This window comes from Podarcis tiliguerta (genome assembly GCF_965153285.1).
Source record: "Podarcis tiliguerta genome assembly, chromosome: 17".
In the NCBI taxonomy this organism is placed as follows: Eukaryota; Metazoa; Chordata; class Lepidosauria; order Squamata; family Lacertidae; genus Podarcis; species Podarcis tiliguerta.
Genome location: NC_139550.1, coordinates 26,095,654 through 26,118,204, shown reverse-complemented (window position 1 = coordinate 26,118,204; position 22,551 = coordinate 26,095,654). Strand labels below are relative to the sequence as shown.

Sequence of the window (22,551 nt, the reverse complement as noted above, 5' to 3'; positions counted from 1 at the left end):
ACATTACAAAGGAGGTCAACTACAGAATACATATTTAACACAAAGTTAACAAAATCTTAAGCATTTAAAAACAACACATTCCTATGTGAAGTCAAATGCACATTTAAAACAGCATAATTAACAAGAGAATAAAACTGCGCTAGGAGCCTCTCTGATCACAGAAGGGGCTTTTGCCCCTAGCATTTAGTAAATTTCCCTCTTGCATGCTGTATTGCAGCATTTGGGTTATGCAGGTCAGGGGAAGTGGACCTGCCAGAATTTTCTCATTTGGAAAAGCCAAATAGTTTCATAGTTAAGTCTTCAAGGTGGAATCTACACACATATAGAAAACGCTGTGAAAATGCTTTTTAAAAAAATGTCGTTTTGGAAAAATACTTTTAATTTTGCGTAGCTCACTGTTGCCATCTAGTGTCACATTTGTATAGTGCACTTTACAACACATTTAAAATGTTTTATTTGCAGCTGTGTAGCTGAGTCCCAAGTCAGACTTGCTACTTTTTCATATAGCGTGTTAATGTAGAAAAGCCCCTATAAAAGAAACTGCCAGCAAGGGAAGATGTCTTCTTTCATACGTTTCAGCTGTACAACTTACTCCCTTGCCTCAAAATATTTTGTTGGGACTTGCTACCTGATAGGATGACACCAAGGATGCTGGCCAAGTCATCCTGATTCAATGTGGAATGCCATTTAATTTCTGTCTCTGTACTAGATTTAAGGATATTTTGTAAGCCACTGCGATCCTCTTGGGTCTATAAAGCAGGATATACATATTCTCCCTAATACAAAAAGTCTTGTGGCCTGTCTCAGTAACATTTTTATTACAGGAAGTGTTCTAATATCAAACATGTGTACGGATCTGTTTTCAATATTAGTGGGCAGCGTGTGGGTTTTGCTCCACTCCACGTTCACAGGTAGTTTTGAAAATGTTGCAGGAAACATGCCCCAAATGCCCACAGGAACAGAAATAAGAAAACAATAGCCATTTAATATTAATGTGTTACTGTGCCTTTGGCATTGATACATTAAGGTTTTCAAAGGACTGATGCGAAGCTCCACATGGAAGGGTAACAGTTCTCAAATAAAAGTATTGTCAAGTAATATTTGCAGTTGTATTAACTAAATTTTGTTTTCCTTTTATAAATATTGAAATGGGGGCCCTTTAGCTTGCATCTCTAAAGCAGCCCTGCTCCAGTTGCCCACAACTGGAGTAGTTTAGTGATTCCCAGATTTAAAATGGAGCTGGCTATAAATTGAGCTATGAATTCCTCCCCTGTTTTGTGGTGAGGGCTGTGCTAAGTCCTGCCAGGTCTACCTTGGTGACTTCACAAAGGATCTCCAAGTGACCACCCCAAGAGGATATTATGAGTCCCCTGTCCTTTGCAGAGCAGGCCTGGATTTAGTAGAGGCTTGAACAGCAGCAAGTTTAGGGGGAAAGAGAATTTGTGCTGCTCTAGGAAAGCTGACTAGCTGAGATGTGCAGAATACTTTCTTCCTTTGTGACCTGCTGCAGTGAGATGAGGAAGAGCTAGCCTGCAGGTTGCACCCCAGAAGAAACAGGACTTCAGCAGCCATGGCTTCTCTAGCGGTTTCACGTCTCTCCCAACCATGCATTTGCGAGATTTGCGACTGTGGGTATGTATATGCCATGTGCTGGCTTGCGCAATCATAGATAAAGATACACACCTCCATCCCCATTCACGGTTAAGTAGCTTTCGCAGAGCTGTTACGGACAGACAGAATCTCTCCTCGCTGTGTTGTGGTCCATGGTCCCGTGGCCAAGGATGTATACGAGTTGATTTTCAGAACAGCCACGTGACTTTTAATGCCTTTACATAGTTCCATCCTTATTTCAGACAGTGTGATATATCAGTATATCATTATGTTTAGCTGCTCATATGCTGCGATGTTGAAAACCAGCTATTGCCCAGCCCTACTGGGTGGCTGGTAGTAGCTGGCCTGACCTAGAAGTTTTGGGGGAAGTGTTGCTGGTAGGGATCTGGGTGGTCATTCTTTGCAATCGGTAGTTTCTTCTGCTTGGCATGAATTCGCATTGCAAAACACATCAGGTCTTGGTTTTGCCCATTTTGTTCCAATGTGAATTGACTTGGAACATCCAAAACATGTTTGCATCCATAAACCACCTTGCTTAGGGCAGCTGTTGGTGGTCTAGTAGGGCTTTTCTGAACTGCATCAGGTATACTTTCCTGCAATGGTAACCATCTCTATATGTTTTCTGGATATGCATTAGGACAGTATGTGTACAAACCAGTGGTGCAGCTTGATCACCGGGAACCTCAGATTTCGTGATTGCAGAGGAAAACTTTTAACTATGAAGTGCCCATGGCAACTTTCTGGTATCACTGGCTCTAAGCCCATGTGTTTTCATGGCCGTCCAGGCATTGGTTTCAACCTTGCAGTACTCCTTTTTTAATTCTACACCTCTGATGCAGTCCAGACATCGCATAAAGTCAGCATACTGACATTGGGTGACAGTTTTCTTGAGCCTCTGTGGGTCGTGACCTGGATGCTCCTGCCTGTGCGAGAGGTTGCTTCAATCTCTACATCTGGAGCAATGTGTGTGGGCCCACAGCTGGGGAACTCAATGTGTTTGGTGGATTTGGCACAGAGCAGAAACACACACATCGCCCACTGTTAGTACATCTGTGTCTCCTTTATTTTGGGTACATTAACACTTTTCCTAGCTTTCCACATCTGTTGCTGTTTTTCCATGGCACTGACAGTGGTTTCAGATATATTTACAAAAGGAGTCGCGCTGGTGCTGAATTTGGTCCGCGTTTGCCTTAATCTCTCATTTATGGATACACTGGCTGCTCAGCTGTCTCTTTCCAAAGTGTCTACATTTCAGTGGTTAGCGCCACGGACGCCATGCAGAGATGTCTGTGAGAAGCTGGCTTTTCAGCACAGCCAGCAGCAAAATAATGTTATTCCACAATTATTTGTATTTGCGGTGTGAAACTCTGTTTGCTTGACACAATTCAGCACAGTCCATCCTTTCCAGCTTGAAACAGGATTAAGTGTTGACAGTCTCCTCCAACCCATAATAAGAAAAGAATGAAGGGATTGAGTCTATAGATGAGGACAATAACTCACTGGAAGACCCAGAAGTGGGAACTTGTTTAAGAAGTATCTTTAAATGTTGGAATCTAGACTCACAATATTGTGCTGTAGTAGATATATATAGATTTGTGTGGTGGTGAGCTCTCATATTCCTAGCAGATTTATCTGAATTCTTAACATTCCACCGCACTTGTGTGATCAAGGATCTGAACCCAGGCTAGATCAGAGCAGGCTTGATTCTCAGTGTCTGGGGTTAGATGAATCAGTAAACAGATGTACCCCACAGACTTCTCCACCTCTTAGGAATGAAAAGATAAAGGTAAAGGACCCATGGACGGTTAAGTCCAGTCAATGGTGACTATGGGATTGTGGTGCTCAACTCGCTTTCAGGCCGAGGGAGCCACCGTTTGTCCACAGACAGCTTCCCGGGACATGTGGCCAGCAGGACTAAACTGCTTCTGGCGCAACGGGACACCATGATGAAAACCAGAGCGCATGGAAATGCCGTTTACCTTCATGCCACGGCGGTACCTATTTACCTGCCTGCACTGGTATGCTTTCGAACTGCTAGGTTGGCAGGAGCTGGGACAGAGCAATAGGAGCTCACTCCATTGCAGGGATTCAAACTGCCGACCTTCTGATCCACAAGCCCAAGAGGCTTAGTGGTTTAGAGCATGGCACTACCCGCTCCCTTAATGAAAAAGCAAAGTATAGCATTTGGGGGACACAGCTACAGTCGAGACAGAACCAGACACTAAGTGACTTAGCCTTCACTGACAAGGATCACGCAGTGTGTCTCTTTGACCGCAGCGTACAGAGGTGTTCTGCCCCCTCAGAAGTCCTTGGAGTATCTATGGAGACTTCCTATGCAAGGAAAAGAGGAAAGGGAGCTGCTAGATGCAGGCTCTACGTGTTTCAAATTAGTATGTTCAGAGGTACATTTTAAACAACCAATCTTGCTATTCGGTCTCTGGTGATTCTGCTGTAAAGTAGCTTGGACTGTTTGGCAGCAGAGTTGCTGGAGACTAAAGATTAAGGCTGGTTGTTTTTACGATGTTCTTCAGGAGCATGCTTAATTTGAAATGTCTTGGATCCAACGAAGTGAACTTTGCACTGAATGTTTCTGCTTTTTACCAGTATTGGTGCTTTCCCATGTCTACATCCGGCCCGTCGTTTAAAGCCATTTTGTTTGTAATATGTGTTGTAAGGACGTGCGAGGATGGCCAAACACTTCTGTTTGGGGAATTTGAAGTGCTGGAAAACCTTGTCTTCTGACCAGTTTATTGCCCTCAATAATTCTCTTAAGATAGTGGTTGGTAGTACTGAAACAGCTTGAAAGGTAAAGCAATCTGTACTTCTGCCCTTGATAAATATGAATATTCAGATGATGCATAACTTGGGCAAAAGGTGCAAATCCATTCAGAATTTGAAAACTAGCAAAGCTGTGTAAGATCTAGCTACATCCATTCTTCTATAGTCTCTCTCTCTCTTTTAAGAAACAACCTCTGTGAACTTGGCATGTATTATTATTATGATGTACAGGTGGTAAGCATTTTGCCTGCATTCAGTTGACGTGTGACAGCCGATGCACAGGTCCTTTTGGACCCGGAGGAGGGGGCGGCTTATGCATACTCTACTGTTGTGCATGGGGGCCAGGAATGGAACCCCTGTGCAAAATGCTCACCCCCCTGTAAGCGCGCGCACTCACACACACACAGAATTCCTCGTGAAACACCAAAACCAAGGAAACTTGCAACAGCAAAAAGGCCAGCGAACGCCCCCTTCCAAAGAAACCCACCTATAAAACGCACAAACCATAGCTGCTAAAACAATTTAGCAATCCAAACCAGCAAAGGAGAACTTTGCGCAAAGACTGAAGCACCCAAGTCAGTGCAGTGTGTTCCCTCCAACCCAGACAGCCTATTCAGCAGGATACCATGGTTGATGGAGTCAAAAGGATTGAAGAAAACTGACAGTGTGTCACACACACCCGTCTGTGTCTCAGCAGAGGTGATCCCACAGGGCAACAAAATCAGTTTCCGTTCCGCAACCAGGCCTCAAGCCCACCTGAAGCGGATCTAGTAAATCAGTGCTGTCCGCAGAGAGTCATGAGCTGAGCAACCACCCACTCAAACACCTTGCCAAGGAAGGGATTTTCTTTTGAATCCGACATACAGTTATTAACACCTCCTTGGTCCAGACTATGTTACTTTAGGAACAGTGCAGTCATTGCATCCTTTAAAGACTCTGGATCCAACGCCTCTTTCGATGAGGAATTTACAACCACCTTGACATAACAATGTGGAACTTCTGTCTCATTTGTCCTTTCAGATGCCTGATGGCTTGCTGATGTTTCCTAGTGCATATCATTATTTGTGACCTTGCCCGCTGCAGGGTATAACATAAGGGGAATGCTGTATCTATCAGCAGGAAGCTATTTAGTCTGGGCTGTGGAGCCATGCTAGGGATATCCATCAGGACCCTCTGCGGAGCTGGAGAGTGATCCAACTGCCTGTGTGTCAACAGGGTGGCTATTTATTATTTTGCTCCAAAGAATAGAGCTGTGTGTATTTTGCTGGCTTGCTTTGTGCTTTGACCAAGAGATCTGAACACATGGGAAGCAGTTTCTCTTCTCAAAAGTTTTTTAAATGCATGTAATGTTCCTTTATCCTTCACGGCGAGGTGAAAATATGTAGACCTGGATAAAAGTACCTAGTGTGAAATATTTACATTTTAAGAGGGCATTCAACACCTGCTGCCCTCACCTGAGTATACAAGCTCCGGAAGCCGTTCAAATAACTGCAGCAGGAGAAGAACAGAGCCACCTAGGTGCATTATTTTGAATATTGACTTTAATGGAAGGCACACTTCAGCCATTGTATGTTTGCGAAACAGGCGTGCATCTGTTCAACAGGTTACCGCAGAGGCGGTGAACTTGCTGCCCTCCAAATGTCGCTGGACTCCAGCTCCCATCATCCCTGGCTATCTGAAGCCGGGCTGACTGAGGTTGTTGAACTCCAACTCAGCATCAGTATCTGGGAGAAGCACAGGTTCCCCATCCCTAGGTTACAGTGATTTAGGCTGGAACTAAAGGTTTGCCTTCACTGACCAAAGGAACTTCTGCCAAGAAGACGTACTGTATCCACAGAAGAGGACCTTTCGGATCTGAATACGAGTCTTCCCATGAGTAGTTGTTGTTGTGCACCTAATGTTGTGCATCTAAAATCAACATTGATGCTCCAGTTGGCATCTGATTTTTTTCTGAATCGTATCTAACAACAACGCTGGTAGGTTCTGGGCTATGGGATCTGATAATGGCAGCTAGCAGATTGAGGTTGAATCCTGACAAGACAGAAGTACCATTTTGGGGGGACGGGCACGTGTGGGAGACTCCCTGGTCCTGAATGGGGTTACTGTGCCCCCGAAGCCTTGGGTAGGCTTGCTATACATCTGGAATTTCCTGGACATACCCAGAATACTGCTGTCAGAAGCAGTGCCCCGGCAGAAATTGGCATATCTGAATTTATGGCAACCCATGTCGGTAGTGTTTTTGCCTATTTTCCTTTTAAAAAAGATAAAAAACGGCAATTTTGTTTTGCTTAGGAAATCAGAAAAAAAATATTTGCCCAATCTGGGCTAATCCAAAAATGGGCTTAATGTTCCACTATAGCCAGAGAATTGGGGCGAAATTTATGGGTAGCAAATTTTGGACAGATTGGTTCAAAATATGCCACTCTTGAGGCTCAACCTTGCTGTTTACTCAGATTATTGTTGTAGCAACAGCAGCCAAGTAGCACCAAGATGGAGCTGGGCGTTTGCATTGGGAGTGGTTCAAGATGATGCCGCCATATTGTAGTCTAGTAAGCTTCTTGGATGCCCTTTATCCCCCACTGCTAAGAGGAGAGGAGGGCAGGGCATAGTCAGGGCCACTGATCGGTGGTCCTGTTCCTGCAGAAGTTCTCTGTCGCTGTCAACGAGGTTCTCCTCTGCATCTTTTTCCCTCTGAATTCCACAGGGTGGCAACATAGACCTTAGAATGCCAGAATGTGGAGGTTGCTGTTAGCTGTGAGTGCTTTTGCCTCTATTCACTTGCCTTTGCTCTGCGTTCTTTAAACCTGCTCCATGCTTTGGGGAAGCAGGTAGCAGAGCGAGAGAAAGAGAGAGAGGTACTTTACATTTGAAGGTGCTGATAACTGCCCACCTTCATTCCCAACTAGTATTTATTATTATTATTATTATTATTATTATTATTATTATTATTAGGCAAACACCACAATTCTATACAAAATAAAAAAATGCCATCCAGTAGCACCTTAGAGACCAACTAAGTTTATTATTGGTATGAGCTTCCGTGTGCATGCACACTTCTTCAGATACACCACACTTCTATGATTCTGTGGAATGTGAGGTTAGGGAGAGAATAGGTGGGGAAATATTAGGTCTTTACTCAGTCAAATAACTAGTCCCTGCAAATGTGCTCTCCCTCCCTGCTGCTAGTTTTGAAATACAGTGGTACCTCAGTTTTCGAGCATCTCGGAAGCCGAACGCTGAAAACCCGGGCGTAATTGCTTCCGTTTTCAAACGTGCCTCAGAAGTTGAACAGCATCCGCTGCGTTTTTTCGTTTTTTTCTCCATTGACTTTGCTGATCGCCCTTTGCGCCTCAGTTGTTGAACGTTTCGGAAGTCGAACAGTCTTCCGGAATGGATTATGTTCGACAACTGAGGTACCACTGTATCTTGCCCCTGTATGAACCTGCCTGGAGCCTGAGATCATCACCCTTCGCTGTGTGCCTTCTCCAAGGGAGGTCCAGAGAGTGGCAACTCTACACACTGTTGTGTGGTGAGCCCACCTGGTTATCTGTTTGATGCCAGACAAAGGCGTTTTTTGTCTCCTCTGCATTTGGGGAATAGCGCCCATGATATTGTATTGGTTAGCCTGTTTTAAATGGGTTCAAACCGTTTTATTATTGCAGTTTTTACTTGGTTGTAAGTCACTTGTGACTCACTTATCCCCTTAAACTTTGCTGCTCCTGAGCAACTTTTGTTGTGAAAGGAGCAACCACTCCCTGGCGATTACTCTCACATTTGCCTTCCCCAAATAGGGCTGTGCAATATATTGATATATTATCCAAAACCGCTTTGAAGTCCATATTGTGATACTGGTTTCATAATTTTTTTACCTGGCAATATATTGCGAATCGTGTGTGCTATGCAAAAATCACAATGTAGGAAAAACCGTGGAAGCCAGCCAATGCCCTTACATAGCTCCATCCTTATTTCAGACATTGTGATATATCGGTATATCGCGATGTTTAGCTGGTGATCTATTGCGATGTTGGAAACCACCATATATTGCCGAGCCAAACCACAATGGGGGGGGGGGGGGACATCTTAGCTGCACTGAGCTCCGTAGAGCAAACCTCAGAGCTTTTCATCAGTGGGTTGAATCCAGACTTAGCCACATTCAGAGCAGACCCATTGAAACCAGTGGGACTTATTAGCAATGAACCATGCAGTCCTCACCGTGTCTATGCAAACTTTAATCCTGTTGAATTCCATAGAACCTACTCCCAGGTACTACGTGTTGAGATTTCAGCCTCAGCCTAGGATCCAACCTAGAAGGCCAACTACAGTGGTTGGCATTCATACGGACGTTGCCGTAGTCCACTTACCAGTGCTGTTTTCCCACCGGATGAGCTATGGAGGCACAGCTGTTTCTGGGGTTGAAGTACTGCCCTTTCAGTAGCAAGAGTGCTAATACCCCAGCATTCCTTGTGTGCAGCAAGAGGTTGCTTTCATCATCAATCGTGCTTGTTGGCTCAGAATGCTTTGTGGATAATTTCCCAGCATGCTTCACAAAAGGATAGCTTATTACCAAGGCAATGGCCCACAGCATGCTGGGACACATTTTATGATGTGCATGAATGTGCTGGCTAGGATAGGAAATGATTCTGATGGAATACCACCATTGGCAGGCTAAAAGCATGGCTCTCATAAAATAACAAAATACAGCCAAACCTCCGTTGTTGAACTTGTTATGTACTGAAGTTCTCACCCTGGGCCAGCAGGGGGATATTGTAGATAGTTCAGGTCCACATATGCAAATAAAGGCTCCAGAGTGACGTTCAGTGATTGGATAGTTACAGAAAATGGTTACTGTTGCGTTCTAGTGGAGCTCTATATAAGCAGGCTGGCTGAACCCTTCAGCACAGTTCTGTTCTGGCCTGTGAATAAACAAGAGCTGTTTGAAGAATTGCTGTGTTGTCTGATATGTTTACCCACAACTTAACAGAACTTAATCCTTTTCGGAAGCCCACTTAGCTTCAGAAATGTTTGACAACCGAGGTACAGCTTCTGATTGGCTGCAGGATCTTCCTGCACTCAAGCAGAAGCTGCGTCGGACGTTCAGCTTCCGAAAAATATTCAAAAACCGGAACACTTCCAGGTTTTTGGCATTCGGGAGCCGAAACGTACGGTAACAGAGGCGTTCAGGAGCCGAACTTTGACTGTATAACCTAGCCTTCTCTTCTAGCAAGTAGTGTTGCACACAATGACGTGAGATCGGTTCTGCCTATGTGAAAAAGCCACGTCCATATATTTTTATTTATCGTGCCCTGTCTCTCAGCCCTTGTTCTCTTTCTCTTGGTTGCATAGCAGAGTTGGAAGTTTCGTTGTTTGTGAATGAAACACGACATGTGAGAATTTCCTCTTCTGTTTTGCTTGCACCATCATATCATTTGAGATTCACATGAGCGCAGATATATTTTTAAAAATAAAATAGAGAGAAATAACTAAATAACTCCTAATGCAGCAAACGCCAGGAAGTAACTGTGAATCTGATCCAGAACTCAAACGATCAGATGATTTGAACAGGTCCCATTGTAAAATCTGCCCCATCCCTAATCCTCTTAAGTAGCTGTGGGTATATATCTCTTTCTTTATCAGCTTCAGTGAATGGCAGCTTTTTGTGGGCAGGGGGCTTGTAAAATAAGTCTTGCCTTCTGCCAGCTGAGAACCGAAGGCTGACTTTTGGATTAGGAAAGCTGTCTTAGGCCTCAGAAATTCTCTCTGATCTCTGACATCCTTCCTTCAGGAAGCTTCTTTCTTAGATTGGGTTTCACCAAAGGAGGAAATATTATGTTCTACCCATTTAATTGGTATTTAGGATCTTAATTACCACACCTGTTTGCATTTAACTGCCTTTTGCAATAAGCTTGCATGATACCCAGTTTGGAAGGAAAACCCTCCTACTTCTCATCTGAAGATGTGCTGGGGTAGCTTTTCCTATAATCACTTCTTTGTCATCCTAATTTTCTGTTAACAGACTGCAATATGTGCTAGGCGACAAACCATTCTTTACCTGGTGCTGCTGTGGTCCCAGGTTGCCATCTGTGCTGCTGAATTTATTTATATTTATTTATTTTTACATTTATAAACACTCCAAACACTCCTATCCAAACACCCCTATCCAAATTTTGGACTTTATACTGGCAAACAGCTGGATGCTGATGAAAGTTTTGTATTCTGTATTGCGTTTTACAGTTCAAGTGTTCAATTGGATCTGGATTATGGTGTTGCTAAAAGGGGAGTTAATCCTCCCCCATGTCATTTTCCTTTTTAAAAAATAAATAAATAAATTTTATTAACAGTTTTCAACCTAACATACCATCAAATTCCAACTAAACTAAAAAGAAAATAGAATACAGTATATCAGCTAGAAAGGAAACAAAAGAGAAAAAGAAGACAAAACACATTAATAATCCTCATATAATCCTCATAATACACCAAATTATAAATATATCTATGTTGCCCTCGGTCACCCTTATATCTTGATCTTCACAAGAGAGTGGGGGGGGGGGATGCTTCCATTTCGCTATTTGCCAATTGTGTATATAACCGTTATTCAAAGTATTTAACTCCTGGTCCCAGCCCCTTCTGCCATTTTCCTGGTGCAAATTAAGAAAAACACCTTGGGGCAAACAGCAGCTTCAGGAAGATTTACACAAAGAAAACTGGGGAGGCTTAATCCCTTCACCAGAGGCCCAGATATAATTCTCTACTCTGCCTTTAAAGGAGCCACAGGTCCAATTGTGGACTAGCAAGGTTGCAACTCGTTGAGCCGTTTGGTGCACCTAACCGGTGGCTTTCACATGCACCATTTTGCCTTCCACCAGGAAGGAGGACAAAGTCATTGACTTGAAAAAGCAGTTAATTCTGCTTTGCAGGGCTGCCCCGAGCGTGTTTAGGATTACAGCCTTCAAAAGACAAAGGGAAGTTTTTAAGCGAATGTCATGACAGGCCGTCTGCCTTGAGAAATGTAATGATCTCATGGCGGACCCTTTGCTGACCCTGCGAGCTGACAGTAAAGAAGCTGACCTTGTAATGACTCTGCCTCGCTGCAGCTTATAAAGAGGAGACATTCACGAGAGTCTTTAACAACATGCTCCAATGTCTGTCCTCTTCTCAGACTATTGACCTCATTCGGAATTAATAAAATGCTCCCAGTGGCTGATAAATCACAGCTGACTCTTATCGCAGCAGCCAGTTCAGAGCACAGATTTGTGCATTTTTAAAACTTTGGTTTTGCTTTCCTCAAAAATAACCATTAAACTGTACGTATATATACCCACACTAGAGAACACCAAAGTTTTGTTTTGGAAAACAGTGTAGCTCCAGGGTTGCATCCGGTTTTGCCTTGCTCAAGAGCTTTTGATGCAACAGATGCAGCTGCTACCATAAGAAAAAGGGGGAAAACATTCAGCGGTTCCCTCTTTGGCCGCTTGAAGCCCTGAAAATACGACGATTCACCTTGGAAGGGCTGAATAGCTTCTCCTCTGAACCTTCAGAGGGCTGGTTCAGAGGAATTTCTTTGGAGGAGCCCCAAGGTCTCTGGGGCGGAAACTCTGGAGTATAAAGTATTGCAGCACAGTCTATAGAGTCGCCATAGCTATAAATTAGTAGCAAAGTGGTTGGGGGAACAAAAGGAATTGGGGAGGACAGAATGTACTGCTCTTTTTGCGGACAAACCAGACCCATAAGATCGTGTTTTATCTATCTGGTTTTCTAATTGTGGTTTTTGTGGAATGAGCTGGATCCCACATGACTTGAGTGACAGCGTGGCTTAGTATAACGAAAGTCAATGGAGAATTGTCAGATAGCAGGGGACTGTCAACTCTGTTGTTAAAGTGTTCAGTTAGATTATGAACTGGCAGAAGCCTGTCTTTTCTGTGATATTATTTGCTGTTACTAATAATAAGAGTAAACTTAAAAAGAATAATCGTATCGTAAAATATATTCAATTTATATAGGCTATTGCAGTGAACAATGCTCTTGGTTTTAAAACTCTTTTGAGTGGTGTCTCACGTTTTATTGTACTGTTGTATGGACCGATGATGGCCTTTGGCTAAGCAATAAAGATCTGGATTTTGCTTTTTGTCCGCCCCCCAACCCCTTATAAAGCTGCGTGTCCGGATTGTAATGGTAAGTGGTTATTCTGATGGATGAAATAATAGTAGTAGTAGTAGTAGTAATAATAATAATAATAATAATAATAATAATAATAAATAATAAATGTTTGAACTGCTGCTTTTCTACTGAAGTACACAAGGTCTGATCATGTGATAAAAAGCATATTAAAAGTCTTTTTAAAAATAAATAAATATATAAATCTGTTATTGTCAGCCTAATCACATACCCTGTTTTACACGTCAGCATGGGACAGGCCATTACAGAGCCATAGCTGTCAACATTCCCTTATTTAGCAGGAAACTCCCTTATTCCAGCGCCGTTTCCCGCTGCTATCCCGGATTGTTGATATCCCGTAAATTTCCCGGATTTCAAAGGAAGCAGCTCCTCTCCCTCCCTGCCCGCCAGGGAGGCTCCTCAACTGCGTTGCTCAGCTGCGTTACTCACCAATAAGGAGTCTGAGAACGACTGGGGGGTGGAGCTTGCATGCCTTGTGCCGATCAAATTGGCCGCGTTGGCTGGGGACTCTCCTTTGCTTCAGTGCTTCCCAATGGACAGGTGACTGTGGTTTTCCTTGCTGCTGTATCCCTTTGCTGGGCTGCTGCGCTGTGGGAACCACCGCTTGAGACTTCGTTTGGCTGCTGGCTGGGCTTTCTGCCTTTGGGCCTTTGGCTCAGAGGGGCTCTACTGTGTGTGTGTGTGTGTGTGTGAGAGAGAGAGAGAGAGAGAGAGAGAGAGAGAGAGAGAGAGAGAGAAGGTGTCACTTAAGCTGATAGTAGGAATGCTGTAGCTTCACACACTTACCTTCACACAATGTGTAATTAACTTGGGGAATTTTTTTCCCGCAGGATGTGGTGAGGTCAGTACTTTAGATTTACAAGGGGATCTGAGAGATGAATGGGAGATACGGTTTGTCAGTATTAATGGACAGCTAAATAGAAACTTAACCCCAAAGGTTAGGACCAAGATTCAAATCCTGACTGGGTAACTTTGCTCACTAGTAACATTGAACCATGAGGATAATAATAATAATAATAATAATAATAATAATAATAATAATAATATCTTTATTGTCATTGCCCCCTTCGGGGACAACGAAATGGTTGGACAGTGTTCTTGAAGCTACCAGCATGAGTTTGACCAAAGTGTGGGAGGCAGTGGAAGACGGGAGTGCCTGGGACAGGTGAGGCTGCTGATCCCTTATTTTCAAATCTGAAAGTTGACAGCTATGTACAGAGCTAATGCACATAGCATACAGCAATGGCTCCAGAGCCTTTGGTTGTGTACGCACCATGCATTTAAAGAACATGACTCTCCTCAAATAATCTTGGGGACTGTAGTTTACCCCTCGCAGCACTACAATTGCCAGCAGCCTTAATAAGTTACAATCCCCAGGATTCTTTGGGTTAAAACATGGGTAGGCAAACTAAGGCCTGGGGGCCGGATCTGGCCCAATTGCCTTCTAAATCCGGCCCGCGGATGGTCAGTGTGTTTTTACATGAGTAGAATGTGTCCTTTTATTTAAAATGCATCTCTGGGTTATTTGTGGGGCATAGGAATTCGTTCATCCCCCCCCCCCCCCCCAAATATAGTCCAGCCTCCTACAAGGTCTGAGGGACAGTGGACAGGCCCCCTGCTGAAAACGTTTGCTGACCCCTGGGTTAAAATGTGCTTTAAGTGTATGGTACATATGTAGGCTTGGCCAATATGTCACAGATAATGATCCTTGGTGTAAAAAGAGATATTTGGCATGTCCTTAAGAGTGGCTTTTCTTTTCACCAATGAATGGCGTCTGTGTGTGTGTTGTACTGGTTGCATGTGCAAGATGCCAGCTTTCATGGCCAACTTGGGTTTATTGGTGCATGCAACTGCTGGTCTATGTTTTAGCATTTGGGAAGCGTTCGTGGAATCAGGTTTATCATCCAGAGCGCTATGTTACAACCATGGCATTTGGAAAATGCTTCTGAGCTCTGCAGGAGTTCCTGCTAACCCTGTAGAGGTTTTGGATTAAAGTCATAAGCGTAGAGACTTCAAACTTTTGCTTTCCCCAAAGGAGGAGTTGCTTTTCACTGCACCTTTAAGTTTTATTTCAAAACCACTCACTGTCTAAAAGCAACGGGCTGACATTTCCATATGCCTTTATCTGCAATGTGTTTTCATTTTCTTAATACTATTACCACATCTAATATCCCTGTGTGATACATTGTGATGTGTTGCACATGTATGCTTTTGCTTCCTTACATTATCTCTGTAAGCTATCCTGCATACCCATGTATATATATCTTATAAAAATAATCCTATAATGTTGAGATATTGCAGGCACTCGGAATTTGTAGTGTCCGGAAACAATTGAAGATGTTCTTGTTTCGACAAGCTTTTCCAGCTGGATGAAGAATTGTTAGGTCTCTCTGCCTAGGGTGTTTCCCTTTCTTGCTTCTAGTTGTTTTATTGTACGGTTGTAAACTGCCTTGAAATTTATATGCAAGGATATTCAAAAAATAATAAGAAGAATGTAGACCGTTGTTTGCATGCCCAGGCGCAGTCCCCCCCCCTACCCCAGAGCCAGACCTCAAGGGCAAAGGAGTAGATCCAACAACATATTTTGGGATTAAAATGGCCCCAACTTTATTAAATTTCACATATAGGAAACCTTGGCATAGGCATTGGGCGTGTATCCCTCTCAGCCCCCAGTTGGGGGTCTGAGGCATGGCAGGGTCAAATAAGAATATGCGACCACTGCAAAATGTGCGTTTACACAGCAGGTCCCCTCCTAAGATGCTGGGGGGAGTTCTATGGTCCATTTGCCATGCGCTTGTGGACAGAGACTCCCCTCAAGACCCCTCTAATGGGGAACCCTGCTATCGCCGCTGGCATGGAATGGATGAGTCACACCTTCACCCCTTCTGCAGATGTTAGACTAAAGCAGGGGTTGGCAAGATTTACCTTGTCTGGGCCAGTTCACTCCAGCTGAGATCCTGCGATTTCCGGTGTCTGCGTCTGCACAGATGTGATTTCCGGCATCTGTGCAAACGCGATTTCCGGTGCCGTGGAAGTGAGTCCCTGCCCCGCGCTGCGCCAGTTTAGCACAGGACATGGGGATTCGCCAAGCGGGCAACTCGGTTCGGGAGCGGCTCGTAGGCCAGTTAAATGACCCCCGTGGGCTGCTTGTGGCCCATGGGCCTTGGTTTGCCTACCCCTGGACTAAAGGATTCTAAAACCACCATCCGAGACCACGGAATCGCGGTCTCGCCTCCAAGACTACCTACAGCTGAATTCACCCTTCAAGGCTCTGCTTCACACCTCTCAACCAATGCTCATTCTCTGTAGGTGTAAGATGCACTCGGTCAGTTCTTAAAAGGTCCGGTTTGTCAGATTTAATTTCTGGATGTTTTATCATTCGGCCACCAAGACGCAGGTTCGCATTGCGTATAGCCCTGTTGATTTTTACTAGGGCATAGGGGGATGACATAGAGTTGAGCTTTTTTTTTTGCAAAGGATTGCCCGGAGTTGTTGAGCTTTTTTTGGGGGGGGGGGTTACCCAGGGTTGTGCAGCTAAATCTGGCTCCCATCTGTCCCATCGCCGGCCACTGCTGGAGTGCCAGCCAATCAACACCCACCCATTGACGCAGCAGCCAATAACACGCACAATAGCCACTACAGCCTCAGCAGCAACCAGTCAAATGTCCACCCTAGGCACTACCCATGTGTAAGACGACCCCCACTTTTTAGCATGATTTTTCAAGAAAGAACATAATCTTATACACTGAAAAGTATGATATTTGACATCGTTCAAGGAGCTGCAGCAAATGCAGCAGATTAGCCACATTCTTATGGCATTTGCAGAAGTGCATGGAACTTACGCATTGGGTTTGCTGAGTTCTCTCTGAAGGGTCTTTTCAGGGCTACAGTAGAGTTTTCCCACAAACTTGATGGCGGAGCTATTGTTGGCCACAGTTACACACATGCAAACTCCACTCCTAGCAGGAAATTTTTGGCAGGGAATTGTCTGAAAGCTGTGTGCATATCTGTGTACATAACATGGGTAGCTGTGAGCATGTTACAGTTCCCCAAGTGTCTCTACGTGAATAAGGGTGGGGAGAAATTCAGTTCCATTCACAATTTAAGGCAGTTCCCTATCTGTGCTTCCCAAAACAAAAACCCAGCCGTTCTGCAAAGCCCACACTTCTCCACATTTCGCAGTGCAATTCTCCAAGCGATAGTTACAAAAATGCACATATGTTTATATGAGGAGACAGTCACACTAAGATGCCGGTGAATATTGACGAGGATTATTTTTTTTAAAATGCAAACTGATGTAGAAATGTGGAGAACTGTATTTAAGGTGGGGGGGGGGGATGAGAAACTGAAAGAAATCAAAATTGACAGATTCACCCATTCCCATACACAAATGATAATCTGGTAATTGTGTGACGTCATGCAATTTATATGAGACTTTTGAGCACTTTCCTACAAGGACATGATCCCTGTGTCATGAAAATCTGAATTACCGGGCCTGGATAGCTCAGTTGGTTAGAGCGTGGTGCTGATAATTTCAAGGTTGCAGGTTTGATCCGCATATGGCAGAGCTGCATATTCCTGTATCGCATGGGGTTAGGATCTCTTCCAACACTACGTTTCTATGAATATTCAGTAGCCCTCTTTTTTTTTTTTTGCTGTATTAGTGCCCCATTCAGGAATTTGGCTCTCTGGTAACATCCTTTCCTGGCTGCGGCCTCCCAAGAGCCCCCAAGACAACACTTCAATGGTGCTTGGTTCATGTGTGCTCTTGAGGCTCATTCCCCAATTTCGCGTCACAAAGGCCCTTGTTTCATGAAGAAGGTGAACCTTCGAGATGTTGTCAGATCCCTTTCTAGCAGCACTCCATCTAATCACACCAGCTGACAACTTGGGGCCCAGGACTTTGGCCAAGCACATAGAAATCCACCCAATTCACTTCTAATTACTAGGGGTGATTTTAACAATGCAAAGTCGAGGTCATAAAGTTAGCAGGATAGCACTCGTCACTATCAGTTCGTGAAATGAAAGATCTTTCTTCCGCACCATCCGCACATGGATCATAAAGAACCTCTGCAGCCCTAGGTGTTACAGAAAAGCCTATTTCAGCTTGGCGGGCCATGTGTTTTCAGCCAGCCAAATCACTGTCGACTCCGAAGATGAGCTAGCAATATTGCTTCAAGGCAGACAATGCAACACAGCAACACCTTTAACTGCAGAAGGTGCTTTAGAATACTTTAGCAAAGATATGGATTGAAGATTTTCCATGGTGTAGGTTGATATCAATAATATTCTCCTCCATAGCCCATGAGTGTTTGTTGACATATATATTCTACCATGCAGTGCAAAGTGTTTCCTGTATAAACACAGAGCATTCCCCAAAATCCTCTGCCGTGTCAAGGGGGGTGGGGCAGGAGGCAGTAAGATAATTCTATTGAAATGGCCAGGCCAGAAGTATGGCTGGGCGATACCTGGTTTCCAGCGTTGTGATCTATCACCAGCTAAGCACCGTGATACACTGATATATCAGAGCTTTCAAAGCTTTTCATGTTGGTGACACACTTTTTAGACATGCATCATTTCACAACACGGTAATTTAGTTTTACTAGCAAACCCAAGGTTAAACTAACCCCTTTCCGACCCTGAGTGGAGCACAGGGAGTGTTTGTGTGACACACCTACACACTGCAGTCGACACACTTAACATGTCACGGCACACAGTTTGGGAAGCTGTGTGATATATCACAATGTCTGAAATAAGGATGGCACTCTGTAGAGGCAATGGCTGGCTTCATGGTTTTTCCCAGATTGCAATTTTTGCATAACACACACACCATGATTCGTGATATATTGCCGGGTCAAAAATTATGAAGCTGATATCACAATATGGACTTCAAACTGATTTTGGATGATATTTTGATATCTTACTTAGCTCTAGCCAGAAGCAATCTAGAAACCTGGAGAGGTGTGCTTCTGCCAACCCTGCCTCCTTGGCTACTTTGCCCATATTGTCAAAGTGGCCTAGATGAGGGTCTCCATGTGGAAAGGATTTCTCTGGCATGAGGATCATTTATATTGGGGATGGGGAACAAATTTTGTTGTTGTTCTTCGAGGCCTGCCTTCCAGTGGTGAGTGGGACCAGAAGGGGATGGATGGGGCAAAGGCTATGATGCTAAACTTTGCTCACTCAACTCCCTTCCAACCATGCTATCCTCTATCCTGTCGAGCAAAAAGTGTTATCTCATATCATTTCTCTGGGCTGGCTTGGGCCAGTTTCTCTCTCTCTCTCCCCCTCACAAGACTGTTTGGAATGATGAAGTAGATAAGTCATACATACATCACCCAGACCTCTTGAGGGTAAGGTTTTGGAGGCCCATATAATAAAGGTGAAGGTAAAGTGACCCCTGACCATTAGGTCCAATCGTGGCCGACTCTGGGGTTGCAGCGCTCATCTCACTTTATTGGCCAAGGGAGCCGGCGTACAGCTTCCGGGTCATGTGCCCAGCATGACTAAGCCGCTTCTGGCGAACCAGAGCAGCACACAGAAACTCCGCTTATCTTCTCACTGGAGCAGTACCTATTTATCTACTCGCAATTTGATGTGCTTTTGAACTGCTAGGTTGGCAGGAGCAGGGACCGAGCAGCGGGAGCTCACCCCGTCGCGGGATTCGAACCGCCGACCTTCTGATCGGCAGATCCTAGCAAAAAGTGTTTCTCACATCAAGGGACATTCTAGCCAGGCCGAAGCAATCCAGGAGGCTGTGGAGCAGGACCCGTAAAGAGTGTGGCTTGGGGGAGTCCTGAGGGCAGAAGAGAGGCCTGGGGGTTCCTCACTGGATATACATATGGAAAACACAAATAGTGTGGATAAATAAGATTGGTATAACTGACTTGGCAATTGGGGCTGGGGGTATTCATCCTACCTCATGATGACCTTCATCATGAGAGCCAGAGAAGCACAGTAGCTAAAGTTCTTGGTTGGACTGGAGAGGGTTGGGTTCAAATCCTGCCAAGTCAGGAAGCGCTCTGGGCTGGCTTGGGCCAGTCTCTCTCTCTCTCTCTCTCTCTCTCTCTCTCTCTCTCTCTGCGTGCGCGCCTAGCCTACCTTACAAGGTTGTTTGGAATGATGAAGTAAATAAGTCATACATACATTACCCAGACCTCTTGAGAGTAAGGTTTTGGAGGCCCGTATAATACGTCTCAGGGATGCGGGTGGCGCTGTGGGTTAAACCACAGAGCCTAGGACTTGCCGATCAGAAAGTCGGCGGTTCGAATCCCCACGACGGGGTGAGCTCCCATTGCCCGGTCTCTGCTCCTGCCAACCTAGCAGTCCAAAAGCACGTCAAAGTGCAAGTAGATAAATAGGTACCGCTCCGGCGGGAAGGTAAACGGCGTTTCCGTGCGCTGCTCTGGTTCGCCAGAAACTGCTTAGTCATGCTGGCCACATGACCCAGAAGCTGTACGCCGGCTCCCTCGGCCAGTAAAGCGAGATGAGTGCTGCAACCCCAGAGTCATCTATGACTGGACCTCATGGTCAGGGGTCTCCTTACCTTACTATAATACATCTCTGCAAATAAATATTTTCTTCATATCCCACCCAATAACAAAGGTCATGACAATGCGATCAAAAGAGAAGGGGCAACATGAAACTGAACTTGGGGGAAGCATAAGAGATAGCTAGGTAGAATCCAATTCTTGCCAAGTTTTTCCACAACCCCCAGTCATTTGCTGGCAGTGTGCTCAGCACATTGCAGTGCCCCCCTCCTTTTACCAAACAACCCCCCCCCCAGAAAAAGAGCTAGAATATTCCTTGTCTCCCCCCTAAACGCATGAGTAGCTCACTGGACGCAACTCTTATTTTCTCCTCAGTAAATTCAGGTTGTTCTTGTAACAGCTGCAAAGAGAAAAAGGGGGATAAGATACTTCCATTATTTTTAAGTGGTTAATTTCTCTTCATATGACAAAAAGGATCAGGCCAACTTGAACAAAGTCGCTGAGATACAGAACAATGCCAGAAATTTGCTGTAGTTAAACGAAAAATGCATTTGGCTTGAATATTTCTCTTTGCCTGACTCGGGAAAGGAAGTTTGTTTAGGTCAGCGAGAAGAATGTTTGAGCTGCTTCAGAGCTTGCCCTGGGGATTCACGGCTAGTGCTTTATGATTTGCACCGCTATTTAACGACCTTTTAATAATCTGCATGAACTTGGAATTGCACTTGTGTGCAGATGATGTCATGCACCAGGCTGCTTCGACAATGTAAGTCACAAGTACAAAAATATGTGGCTTTCTGATCAACTAGATGCCAGCTCTGTGGGCATGTGGTACTGAAGACCTGCTGCCATAAATAGAGTATATTTTCTAACATTAAATTACAATAGAGGGTCTCTGCGATGGTCTGATTTAGGGCTGATTTAATAGCGGTAATAACTTTGTATGTTTTACTCCAGTTCTGTACAATGAGGTTGCCACTATTTCTGCTGGCCCAGCCATTGTGACTTCAAGGGGCCATAGCTAAGAGGTAGAGGTCCATTTGACCATATGCATTGGCTCTAAATTTCACTTCCAGGTATTGAAAGTAGATTTCAACCACTATTTTCCACTCTCCACTCCCTTAACTGATAAGTTTGGAACTGAAGATTCTGAATCCAGAATTTGGAATTTCTAACAATTGGGAAATAGATGGCCAGAGTGGTGCATGCTCTGGTTATCTCACACTTGGACTACTGCAATGCGCTCTACGTGGGGCTACCTTTGAAGGTGACCCGGAAACTACAACTAATCCAGAACGCGGCAGCTAGACTGGTGACTGGGAGCGGCCGCCGAGACCATATAACACCGGTCTTGAAAGACCTACACTGGCTCCCAGTACGTTTCTGAGCACAATTCAAAGTGTTGGTGCTGACCTTGAAAGCCCTAAACGGCCTCGGTCCAGTATATCTGAAGGAGCATCTCCACCCCCATCGTTCAGCCCGGACACTAAGGTCAAGCACCGAGGGCCTTCTGGCAGTTCCCTCACTGCGAGAAGCCAAGTTACAGGGAACCAGGCAGAGGGCCTTCTCGGCAGTGGCACCTCCCTGTGGAACACCCTCCCACCAGATGTCAAAGAGAACAACAACTACCAGACTTTTAGAAGACATCTGAAGGCAGCCTTGCTTAGGGAAGCTTTTAATGTTTGATGTATTACAGTATTTTAATATTTTTTTGGAAGCTGCCCAGAGTGGCCGGGGAAGCCTAGCCAGATGGGTGGGGTATAAATAATAAATAATAAATTTATTATTATTATTATTATTATTATTATTATTATTATTATTATGACTCTGAGGGTGATTTTTGTGAATCAAGATAAACCCAGAAGTATGGATGAATCAAACTCTGTTTGGGTTTCTTTGAGTTTCTTGTTTCTCCTGTCTTAACTTCAGTTCAACACATTCCCTCATCAGTTTGCATTCTTGAAAAACCTCAAAGACTTGTCACCATTTTAGTGTGCATTTCTACAAGAAAATTTTGTATGTACTTTTGCCCAATATACATGTTTTTGGAAGCAATTTAACCTAATGTTTGGGTTATGTACTCTGTGGTCTGTGTTTGTCTGAGCTTGAGTCTGGACTAAGGATTCTGAACCCCTGTGTTCTGATTCGATACATGATATCCAATCACAGAACATTTCAGGATTTGGGCCTCTGCCATTGGCCCTTAAAACTCTGAGTCATGATTCGCAGCTTGGGAGTTTAGACAGCCAATCACGTTGGGAGTGGGAGTGGCCCAGTCCTTCAGAAATGTATATAAGCAGTTGCTTTGCCCCTGTTGTCCAGTTCTGGTAGTTCAGTAAAGGTTATTGCTGTTACTGCTGTGTCTTGTCTCATGGGAACCCACCTACACTTTGTATTGTTTGTGTATTGCTTTCAATATTCATTTCATGTGTATGCTTTTTGGGGTGCATACTTTCTCCTTATACACTTGTTTTTGTACACAAGTTTTCAACTCGAGAAGCGC

The 22,551-nt window shown here is 44.4% G+C and overlaps 2 protein-coding genes across 2 annotated transcripts in view; one reads left to right on the top strand and one right to left on the bottom strand.

The window, feature by feature from the left end:
• The window catches only part of LOC310667864 (SOSS complex subunit C-like), a 76,938-nt gene that overhangs the window by 33,332 nt on the left and 21,055 nt on the right, over window positions 1-22,551 (bottom strand). The window lies entirely within an intron of this gene.
• SAXO1 (stabilizer of axonemal microtubules 1) overlaps window positions 1,358-22,551 on the top strand; it is a 31,207-nt gene continuing 10,013 nt past the window's right edge. Inside the window, exon 1 of the mRNA XM_083420243.1 lies at window positions 1,358-1,632. Within this exon, the coding sequence (XP_083276369.1) occupies window positions 1,571-1,632 (62 nt within the window). The 5' untranslated portion in view covers window positions 1,358-1,570. The remainder of the gene's footprint in view (window positions 1,633-22,551) is intronic.